We start from the raw sequence: 12,752 nt of genomic DNA, 5'->3' as shown, positions 1-12,752 counted from the left end.
TATTTTGCTTGTATCAATCATTTTTTACATAGCAATATAAGTGAATGTCACATACACACACACATACACAGTTACTGTGACATACTGACAGTATATGGAAAGAATAAAAAATCAATAAGGGACTGACACAAAATCTTTCAAATACAGCATATTTAACAAGAAGAAGAAAACTGCTTAGTAGGCAGTTCTTTTAATTTCCAGATAACTTCACTGGTCTACACATTGATATTTCTCTAAATCTGATTGTGACAAATGTCCAGTTCTTCTACATCACAGAATGAAAACCACATTTTTACTGAGACATTCCCTTAATTAATGCCAATCCTTTCTAAAAAGGTTTTAGGAGAAGAAGTCTTCTGAATATAGTAAATTATTATTATCTATTTCTGCAACTTTACTTTGATCCTCTGTCTTCCCCTAGATACCTACACCTTTCTCTTTTTATTAACAAGCTTCTAGAAAAAGTAATCAAATATCTGTTGCTTCTTCTATTCCATTTATTTTTCCTCAAAAAGTAATAATTTATTTTTCTATTCTTATTGTTCTCCTGAAACTGCTGGTTGACCTTTTTAGCTTTGGTGTTGAACGTATACTCCTTTTGGAAATTCAGTCCTTGGTTTTTGCGAAAGTATTTTTTCCCCTTGTGCCACTACCAATTTCTCGACTCTAATCACTTTTTGGGGCCCTTCTTCTTTAGCCCTCTCATTGGCTACTGATCCCCATTAGCCCCAATTAGACAGACCATTAGCTCTGTCTTCTCCCATCCTACAAAATCAGTCCAATCAGTGATTGTTGCTTTCATTATCACCTGTATAAAGACTCCTATAGCCATACAGTCAGGATCACTTAAGAACTCAAGGCTCAAATTTCAAATAACTTACTGTATATCACAATGCCCCATTGATAGGATGATATGTAGCAGACATGTACTGATACAATGTTCATGGCAAACCAGCTGGTAAATATTTGAAAATTATATTTGCCCAAAATCAATGTAAATGCAAAAATGAACTTGCCATCTTCATAAATAATCTTATGATCCCCATCTGAAGTAAGACACTATAAATTCCCTACTTATATAAGCTATACTGGTCATACAAATTCCAATTTTTCTGTTTTTTTTTCCTGTAATTATTTACAAGTTCAATAGTTTTCATAATCATCCTCTCACCCTTATTGTTACAATACCATTTCTTGTTTAATTATTCCTATTACCTAACTTTACCAATTCTTGACCTGTAGTCTAGACCCCTCCAATCCTACACTCCAGCTGCTAGCAGGGTGAAAACTACATCAGATCACTCCTTGCTCAAACTTCTTAAATGGCTTTTATAGGCACCACTATTAAAATATACAATATTTCTCATTTTATACAGGATCCATTATGCTCAGGCGCCTGCTCACTTTTCCAACAAGTTTCCTCCTGATCAATTCATACCAAACTCTATGCCTCTACAATAATGAGTTATTTCTATTCCTACTCCTCCTCTCCTAAGTTTGTCTGATACCTAAGCCTATGTGTATGATGTTCCATCTGCTTGGAATGACAGTCTACATATTACTTACCTGGTAGACACCTGGTCACTCCTCACATCTTTGCCTACTGACAAACTCCCTTATTCCCCCAGGAATTTCTATTTTTCTCTATTATCTTGTATTTTCTTATTTCTATTAAACTAAATACTTAACTTTCTAGAGACATTTCTGTACTCCTCAATAGAGTATTAGCTTCTTGAGTTTTGAGAACCTGCATTTAATTCATGTATGCCCATAAAAATTAAATTCTATATGAAATCTCATCTTTTACTTAGTAAATATACATAAAGCTGTGAAAGAAGAAATCAACCCAAGTACAAATGACTAAAGATTAATTTATGTAAGTTTTTAGAATCCTATCATCCATTCTTTAATTGATCATACATATACCAGATGTTTATCGAACATCTACTATGTGATAGAAACTGTCCTTACCTTGAAATATAAAAAGGTAAACAAAACAGACATTTCTACTCTTTTATAGAGCTTATAGGTTGTTTAGGAAAAAGTCAAGTGAAGTACATTACTGTAGAAAAAGTCACAAAAGTTTAATGGAGTAAAAGCAAATCTAAAATAATGTCTGCATACTTACAGACTGAATTCCCTTATTTTATTAAAGGCATATATGCCACATCAACTATGCAAGTGACTTTTGTTCTTTATGTATAATTGTTTTGAAATTTTCTAGCTTACATAAAATAGAGTCATAACATTTACATAAAATAGAGTCATAACATTTATAATATTGTGAGATTTATACCTAATTTATATTACTTGTGGGGCTTTGAAATAAGAGAAATTTAGATTTCCAATATTATAAAAATAGCACGTTTAAATATGTAAAGTACAATGGTAAAGTAAGAGAAAAGATTCATAAATGTAATAAGTGATTGGTACGATTAACAAGCAATCTTAAATTTTTAAAGTAAGTCTCTGTAACAATACAAAATGGAACCAATAATCAATAGCACTTAAGTCAGCATGCAAGCTCTTATCCAAAAATATAGGTTAATAATGAAGACAATAAGCTTATCTAAATGGAAAATTTAGAGGATGCATTGGCATATGCACAAAACTCTGGGGAGAACATTTTTACATTTTAGTAACCCCATATAAAGTGGAGTCTGGGAACAGTTGTCACAGTTCCATTTCTGAAATCAGATTTGTGGTGTGTTCTTAAGCCAACCCATTCATAAATTTAACGAAATCACTAGCATAGGAGTGAACAAAAGCCTATATACTTAGTATTATCATGAAATATACTGCACATGTATAGCCATATGATGGAAAAACTGCCTGATACAGAGCACTTCTGTGTAATGAGAACAGTAAACTTTTAGCATACTTTGGTAGGATAGATGGAGTCACATATGTTAGTAGAATTGCTTCAAATTTCTTTTTGAAACCATGAAGATATAGCTCCATTAACCAGGAAACTTTCCGGTTTTCCAGTTTTTCTTTTTTCATAAAACGATTATATGTATGTGTGTGTGTGTGTGTGTGTGTGTGTGTGTGTGTATGATATTTGATAATCTCAGTCAAAAAACTGAACAGAGGGATGCCTGGGTGGCTCAATAGTTGAGCACCTGCCTTCAGCCCAGGGTGTGATCCTAGAGTCTTGGGATTGAGTCCCACATTGGGCTCCCTGCATGGAGCCTGTTTCTCTCTCTGCCTGTTTCTCTGCCTCTCTCTCTCTCTGTCTCTCATGAATAAATAAATAAAATCTTTAAAAGAAAAACAGTTGAGTTAAAAAAACTCATATATATATATATATATATATATACACACACACACACACAATCTATATATTAGTTACATATAATATATATTTACCTAAATATATATATTTTATACATTTACCTAACTATATCTCTATATTTTTCTATATTTTTATTATCTCTCTCTACAGACACCACACAGAGTCTACATATTATTTATATATAAAATATATATTATTTACCTAAATATAAATACATATTTTGTGTATTTACCTACCTATATCTCTATATCTATCATCTATCTATCTATCTATCTATCTATCTATCTATCATCTATCTATCTATATTTTTTTCTACCTATATTTTTTAAGTAGGCTCCACATCCAGTGTGGAGCCCAATGCAGAACTTGAACTCATGAACCTGTGGTCAAGACTCGTGCTGAGATCAAGAGTCTGACACTTAACCATCTGAGCCACCCAGGTGCCCCCATAATAAAAATATTTTAAAATATCAACAGAAATACCTGGATTGCACCATGAAGATATGGAAATCCACCAATAAAGACAGATCCTGATTCTGGCAAGGGTTTTCCAGATACGTGATTCATAGATTCACTTGATTTTATAGTCCTCCCTAGAATAGTCAGTTCAGCTCTACATGGATCAAATTCTTGCCTGCAACCATTTAAGAAAAAAAAAATATGGTTTTAGCATGTTATATAAACATTTGTCTGACCAATTAATTAAGTTTATATTAACAAAAAAGAAATATTTAAGTACATAGATTATCACACCATAAAATCAACAAAGCCAGAAGTAGATTAATCTGTTTTAAATTAGAAATCCTTAATATTTTAAGTACATATATACAAAGTTAAATTTTGACAGAACAACAAATTGTGGCCATCACTTAATGAAATAAATATATCCTGGTAATTAAGAGATAATTCTCATCATGACTAAAATGACATTTGAGTGTAACATTCTACTTCAGTTATCTACATTGTTAAATTTTCTGTGTGAGTGAAACATGTAAAGAATTAGGTTTAAATATGGTTATCTCTTTTGCCTATAGGAGTCTGTGTGTGTGTATGTTTCCAAGCACTCTGTTTCTACCCATTATTTCTACCCCTGAATTTGAATAAGCTTGATTGAGCTTTTACAATATTTTATAATATAAAATAATTTTTATTTTAAAATAAAATAAAATGCACCAATATTACACTGCCTGAAATACTGATACTTTTTATTAAATCCAGATATTTGTAGCATAAATCCTCTAACTTTGTTCAGCTTTTTTTTTAAAACTCAACTGTTTTTCTTTCAAAGATTTTATTTATTCAGGAGAGAGAGAGAGAGAGAGAGAGAGAGAGAGAGGGAGACAGGCAGAGACACAGGCAGAGAGAGAAACAGGCTCCATGCAGGGAGCCCAATGTGGGACTCAATCCCAGGACTCTAGGATCACACCCTGGGCTGAAGGCAGGTGCTCAACTACTGAGCCACTCAGGCATCCCTCTGTTCAGTTTTTGACTGAGATTATCAAATATCATTTTTTCCTTTTTTTCTCTTTATTGTGGTGAATTATGTCCACTGTTTTTTGAATTACTGTTTGTCCAGTAATCTGGACTTGGAGTTTTTTTTTGAGGAAGGTATTAAACATGGATGCAATGTATTTCTTAAATACAGCTATCTATGTATTATCATGTCCATTTTATTAAATTTTTTCTTAAAACATTTTCATTTGATCTGAATTTTCAAAAGTATTGGCATAAAATACTTTTATTTATAAAAAATATTGGCATAAAATATATTTCTGCCAAATATTATTGCCAATAAAAATATCACTGGTGTTGGGACTCTAATGATATGTCTCTTTCTTGTGATACAGGCTATTCATGCCTTTTCTTATTTGCTTAGCCAATCAATCTTGGTTGGAAGTAGCAAATTTCAAAGAATACACTTTTGGTATCGTGGATGGTTGCCATTGCATGTTTGTTTTCTACTCCATTAATTTCTGCTCTTATATTTATGATTTTCTTCTCTTTACTTTCTTTGGACTTAATTTACTCTTGTTTCAAGGGTGTTTAATACATGCTCTCAAGATTGTAAACTTCTTCCTAAGAATAAATTCACTATGTACAAAAAGTTCTTTCTTGTCATGTAATTCAAAATATTTCCTAATTTCTATTGTGATTTTTTCCTTTGGTTCAAGAATTATTCAGAATTATACAGGGATTTTCTGGTTATTTTTATATTATAAAATATTATAAAATATTATAAAAGCTCAGTCAAGCTTATTCAAAGAATATTCTCTGCTTCTAATACTTGGAATTTATTCACTTAGGCTGCATAGCCCAGCATATGTTCGATTTTAGTAATGTTTTCATAACCCCAGACAGTCTGTTCTCTATGTGTGAATACATACACACACCCAAATATACACACATTAAAGCACTTATGGAGTGAATAAAGAATAGGAACAATTGAATAAACCATGTTTATGATGCATGTACTTTTTTTTCTTAAAAAAATTTTGGAGATTTTTTTTTGAAGCCTCCTTCTATCTATATTGTGATACACAGTTAAAAAAAACGAAGATCAGGTATAGCCATACAGATAATATTAATGCTTTGATAAAGAAAGTTTGCAAGTTTTTAAAAAGGCAATGCTGTTTTGTATATTAAGAACTTGGGAGAAAAATGTGTTGAACATTTTTAGAACCCATTTGATATTCTTAGATTCTGTATTTAGAAGCAAACTAGAAGCTTTCTGGGTTAATTACTTCTTACAATTAAGTTGTTAAAAATATCTTAGGGAGGATACAGCTTCTAGGAAGTTACTCATTAAATGATAAAAATAAAAACCACATCTACTTTTATTCCAATCAATCTTTAAATTTTAATGTTTGGAAAAACAATTTTTACTGTTTTGTGTTATTTAAAAATAGCAATAATAATTATTCACTAATACTTTGTAAATGAACTTATTTTCCATATTTCATTAAGCAAATGAAATCCATTAAACTATCAAACATATTTCTTTGGCCCTTGGTTAAATAACTGAAAAGGTAACTTATATATATATACACACATACATATATATGTATAAATATAAAAGCTTTATATTATAAAAAGCTTTTCATTTATAAAGCTTTATAGCTTAATATATATAAAACTTTATATATTTATATATAAATTTATATATATAAAGATATATTCATTATAATTTATCCAACATCTAATTTTTAAAGACAAGGATCCAAAATGGATTCATTTATGCTAAGCCCCCATGTCACCAAACCAATACTTAAGAACAGTTTCACGGGTCCCAGAAATGGGACCTTCAACCAACCCATTGCCTGATTAGCATTAGCTAGGTAATCTGCCTGATAATCCTCTGCCATCCCCTGTAAGAAAAATGAATAAACAATCTATTTTTTTCTGCCTAGTACAATTTATTTATTTCTGTTCCTTTTTACCTATAAAATCCTTTGCCTTGCATAGGTTTTTGGAGCTCCTTCCTATCTGCTAGATTGAATACTTTGTATTCATGAATCACTGAATAAAGCTATTAAGAGGCTTGAAATTTACTCCATTAAATTTTGTGTCTAAAATACACATACATATGCATTTATATTATAAATTAGAATATTTTATTCTAATGAGAATATTTTCTTTTTTTTCTTCATTAAATATCTGTACTTAGTTCAGATTTAACTGTGGTGTTTATTCTTATGGATCTTACTACGGAATAAAAATGAGAAAACATGACATATAATACATATTAATTTAATACATGATGGTTCTATGTTGTGCAGGACAAACAACACACAAATGCAGGGTAGAAATACTGGAAAATTGATCTCCATGTTATTAAGATGATTATGGTAGGAAGAGGGAAGAATAATAGATATTAAAGATGTGATATTTTGAGAGATGGTGAAAGCTGGAAGAGAAATGAAAAGTAGAGTTTTAAAGCCTTTGTGTGTCTGTAGTTGAGAAAGAAAGCTCAGTTCAATGCCAGATCTTTAAGCTTCTCTACTTTGAGCATGTGGAACATGTTATTCTCTACTGAGATTATAGTTCATTCACTACAATGTCAACAGCATGAGGAGAGAGAGGCCTTTGTTATGTTACTCCTGTATCCTCAAACCTCCAACAGGGCCTTGTAGGTGGCAAATACTATAGTATGTGTTGAACAATGAGCAGTTTTACAAGATATTATCTGAAATAAAATAGATGCTTAATGAATGACAGCATTTTTCTTTTGAAGATAGCATGCACTGTACTCTTTCTAATTATATTTATTAGAAAATATATCATAAAATGCTGAAACTATAAAAATAGAAAAGCACAATAACTTGCATTTACCAGAAGGAACTATTATTAATGTTCCTGCGATTTAAAACTTTCATGTTATGATAGAATGTTCTCCAAAGTTGAGAATGTAACATATAAACTTTCAGAATTTGCCTTCTTTGTCAATTTAATAATAAAAACATTTATATCTGTTAATATTATTCCAAACTATTAATTTTAGTGAATGCATAGTAATTATTCATATGTTTGTACTTTGTTCTAAAATGTCCAACCCATTGGGTATTTGGAAATCTTTTTTAGTTTTTTCACCCTTTTCTGTAAAACTACAATATATGGCTGTTTCATACATCTTAATAAACACATCAATTTGTTTTCTTAGGAAAAATTCTATAAGTTTAACTTGCAGTATATAAGCTTTCTCAGTATGTATATATTACTAAATTTTCTTCAAAAATTTTTCTCAATTTACTGTCTGTTACAGTTAGTTTTATGTGGCAGCTTAGCTAGGCTATAGTCTCCTGTTATTCAAACACTAATCTAGGTGTTGGTGTGAAGGCATTTTGTAGATATGGTTAATATCTACATGCAGTTGACTTTAAGTAAAGGAGATTACCCTCCGTAATGTGAGTGGACTTCATCCAATCAATTGGAAGGCTTTAAAAAACACATTTGAAGTTTCCTTGAAGAAGAAATTCCACTTGTGGTGTGTAGCACTAGGTCCCACCCAGAAGTTTCCAGTTTGTAGGCCTGCCCCTCAGACTTTGTATTACCCAGTCAAACCTCACAATCACATAAGCCAATTCCTTGAAATAAATCTCTTAATATATATCTTCTACTTGGTCTGTTTCTCTGATAGTGTCCTGACTGATACAGATTTTGGTACCAACAGTACTGAGAGTACGGAGATAATTACTTGACCCAATGTATAGAAAGATCTTTTATATTATCTTTTAACTACACCAGTGAAGCAGTATTACTGTTAACTGAGTATGGAATTTGATTCTTTAATTGGAGCTGGTGATGATAACAGTTTTTGTTAAAATCTCAAGACATGCCTCTCTTAATTAGTGTTAGCTCATAGAGTTTAGTTCCTTAAAAAGGTACTCTGCATGAGCAGTAATGGATTAGGTGATTAGCCTCTGATTATCAACTCTTGGCTATAAACTCACCATGACTTCTGATCTGAATAAATAAACAGAAGAACTCAAAGTATTAGGGAAACATTCATATATCATGATAGGAGATTATTTATAAAAATATCACTTTGAGGCTTTTCTCTAAAATTTATTATGGTTTTTATTATTGATGTACAATTTCTATTCATTGTCACAAAGGGTAAACTGCTTCACCATCAACACTATTATCCATGTACTAATTTGTAGGCTTTCACCTTTGGATAAATATGGGAATTTTTCTTTCATACTTAAAATTCTACATTGGGTTATTCTTGTTTTCAAAGCTATTATCATTTCTGAAATAAATTACCCACTGTAAATGAATACAAGGATGGCATATTATCTTTTCTAATACATATATTCCAGAGAGTTGGCAGCTAAGCTGAAGAAAGATGAAAGTAAATACACCTCCATTATAACAATGTAGACCATCATGTTTTCCTTGCTGAAAATGCAATTCTAATATTTCATATAGCAGGATTGTTATTTTATTCAAGAGACACACTTTTTAACAGCAGTCATATCTTTCCCCTTAGGCTCATTAGAGTGGAGGCAATGCTATTTTGATTGTGTCCGATTGAATCTAACAGGAATTGACTGAACGTAAGAAAACAGTCTTACAACATTATTGTTTAGCATTTGCTGATGATACAGTTTGCCTAGCACACCATGCAGTGTAAAATTTTTCCATCAAGGATTTTAATGCTTTCTTTAAAATCAGTACACAGGGTGCTTTAAAGGTCAAATGAGTAGAACATTTTTTTGCATAATTATAAATATATATATAGAAGATTTTCAAGACTCCTGGTGTTTGAACTACCTTTAACTGCTCTTATCCCCAACTTACAGTGATTGCTCTTATTTGTCATTTGTATTCACATAATAGTAATCATTAACAACTCTCCATTACTTAGAACCTGAAAGAAATGTTTAGTGTGCCATAACTTCTATTCATTATGTTTAGGTATTCAGGGTAGATGCCAGGAAAGGTCAAATAACTATACTGAAAACAAAGATGTGGGTAACCTACTGTTTTATTATTTGCATGCCTATCATCATACAGAAACAATTTCTAAGCTTCAACATGTCCTAGAAAAGACTAGAGGGAATACATGGAATAGGTCAATCTTACAAATAAACAATTAAAGAGGCAGCAAATAGTAAAATTTCATTATGTTGGACATTAACTCTATCATCTGATTATTCTTGAGCATTATAAAAGTCATGGTTTAGAAATTACTAATTTCTATCATATATTTATGAAAGCATTTTCAATTGGCAGTGATTAAAACTTACCACAGAACCTGAACATGTGTGTATTCTCATTAACAGACTATCATATTCACATTGAAAACACCAGTTTATTTAATCAGCCATAAACATATAAATAAGTTACTATAAAATCAAAATAACTATACTTTTAGGGAGAATTTAGATCCCTAAGCTGTCTATTCACATAAATAGAAATAAAAGATAAACATTAATTCATATACCTGATGCCAATACACAATTATTTATATCAGATCAAATCACCCTTGATATCTAAGGATATTTTATGTGAATTAGCTTAAAAGAAATTTATTAAGTTTCATCAAAAATTGATTTTTTAAGAGCGAATTAAATAAATAGGGGATATTTCTTTTATGAAGGAGGATTTGATTCCTATAATATTTATTCAGGTAGTTTCCACAGGGGACATGGAATTGCACCCAGCTTCCACTCCTCATAACATCTTTGAAAAAATTAAGTTAATTCTTCAATTTAAAACTTTGGAAAGTAAATTATTGCCAAAAATATTAATTCTAAAAATCTTTATCTGGAATCCAAGCGCCCACCCCTCCAATTTAGGCTCTTATTTATCTATATCTCTGACAGCTCCACAACAGGAATTTTCTATTATTTAGATAAGTCTCCTCATTGTTCCACCTGCCAAGGTTTCTCTTCCATCCATTTAAATGCTGCTCATAATTAAGAGCTTACTTAAGCTTCACTTATTACCTATATGTTATTAATATTTGCAGTCTTAATGATCTCTTCACCATCTAATACCAACAGTGTGCCATTCTTTTTTGCATTCAATTATGTAGTGTGTTCTCTCATTATGTGACTGCTTTGTTTCTCCAGTGAAAAAATAACCTCACTCTTGGCAGAGTTATGATTTGTCTATCTTTAATTTTTTTTAATAAAACTAAGGCATTGGCCTACTGGCCTTAGAAAAATAAATTTTGCATTTTAGTTTATAGCATCAATTGTATTCCTAGAAATACATCAACTATTCCCTTAAGGTGGTTTTACAGCAGTAGCCTTGTCGTGGTCAGGAAGCCCACAAGCTGCCAGGTACTTAAATTCCACTTCCACTGTGGCCATAGACTGGCCCTGGTCTCCATGTTAGGATTGGATTATCCCTCTTCCCATGAGACTTTCCACTGGCAAAGTAACTGTTGGCATTCATTGAGTCATAGTCAGATTTTCTAACAATTATGGGCAGCTGAGCAAAGAGTAACTAAAAGCTCTGAATTTAGTATTGAAGATATCATGTAATTGAATTGTTTTCTAGCTAGTTCTTTTTTTTTTTTAATTTTTTATTTATGATAGTCACACAGAGAGAGAGAGAGAGGCAGAGACACAGGCAGAGGGAGAAGCAGGCTCCATGCACCGGGAGCCCGATGTGGGACTCGATCCCAGGTCTCCAGGATCGCGCCCTGGGCCAAAGACAGGCGCTAAACCGCTGCGCCACCCAGGGATCCCTGTTTTCTAGCTAGTTCTAAGCTAAGTATTATGCTAGTCAATTTTTCTTTGGGGCTTATACTTTTGGAACATTGTGAATACATTTTTTTTAAAGATTTTATTTATTGGGATCCCTGGGTGGCGCAGCGGTTTGGCGCCTGCCTTTGGCCCAGGGCGTGATCCTGGAGACCCGGGATCGAATCCCACATCGGGCTCCCAGTGCATGGAGCCTGCTTCTCCCTCTGCCTGTGTCTCTGCCTCTCTCTCTCTCTCTCTCTGTGTGACTATCATAAATAAATAAAAATTTTTAAAAAAAGATTTTATTTATTTATTTGAGAGAGTGAGTATGTGAGCAGGGAGGGGGTGGAGGGAAAGGGTGAGAGAATCTCAAGTAGATTCTACTCTGAACATTGGAGCCCCACAAAGGGCTTGATCTCATGGCACTGAGATCATGGTCTGAGCCAAAACCAAGATCACACACTTAACCAACTGAGTCATCCAGGCACCCTTAAGATAAATTTGTTTTTACCTTTATGTTATTATCTGCAACAAATATTTTTCCACATCATGTCATGATTCTTTTGAAAGACTGTTCCCTGCTAAAATTTCTGATCTTTGCACCAGATAAATGGATTTTTAAGTATATTTTTGCATTTATAATTGAGATTAAAAACAGTGATATGCTTAATATCCTATATTAATTATAGTGGCTCTAATTAAATTATATTTCAGGGTCTGTAAAACAATACTCAATACTATATAATTGACATTAGATTATTAGATACTAAGATCACTGATTAAATTTAATCAGGAACAAAATATGTAATTATTATCTTTATCATTATGAGCAATTAGCAACTTTAGGCATAATTCCTTAAGATGAAATATCTACTTTAGAAAAAGAACACTAATAAAACCTCATAAGTTAGATTAATTTAGCACACATTTAGACCTTAGTTTGGTAAAATTATATAAATATTTTAAGTATGATATTCATAACTTCTGAATACTCATAAAATGTGTCTTTAAAATTTTATTTTCTGAAATATTAAAAGGATAAAGTAAGCCAGCAGAATAATTGTGAAATATAATTTATTAGTTTTAAAGAGAGTTTATATAGTGGTACCTTAATTTCTACCATGGGCAATCTCTCAGAAAATCTTTGGTTACATTGTGACTGCTTTTAAAACTGTTCAAGAAAATATCAAAAGTGGAAGTGATAAAGTCCATTTATTCAGAGAAATAAGGGTAGGATCAAAAAGCAGATAGAAATGTAT

General features: G+C 31.8%; 1 protein-coding gene across 1 annotated transcript in view; it reads right to left on the bottom strand.

Moving 5' to 3' along the window:
• Positions 1-12,752, bottom strand: part of EYS (eyes shut homolog) — a 1,534,343-nt gene that overhangs the window by 538,671 nt on the left and 982,920 nt on the right. Inside the window, exon 26 of the mRNA XM_041742712.1 lies at positions 3,779-3,929. Within this exon, the coding sequence (XP_041598646.1) occupies positions 3,779-3,929 (151 nt within the window). The remainder of the gene's footprint in view (positions 1-3,778; positions 3,930-12,752) is intronic.

This window comes from Vulpes lagopus, chromosome 1 (assembly GCF_018345385.1).
Source record: "Vulpes lagopus strain Blue_001 chromosome 1, ASM1834538v1, whole genome shotgun sequence".
NCBI classification, from domain to species: domain Eukaryota; kingdom Metazoa; phylum Chordata; class Mammalia; order Carnivora; family Canidae; genus Vulpes; species Vulpes lagopus.
The sequence above is the reverse complement of the archived record's forward strand: the minus strand, read 5'-3'. Positions and strand labels throughout refer to the sequence as shown.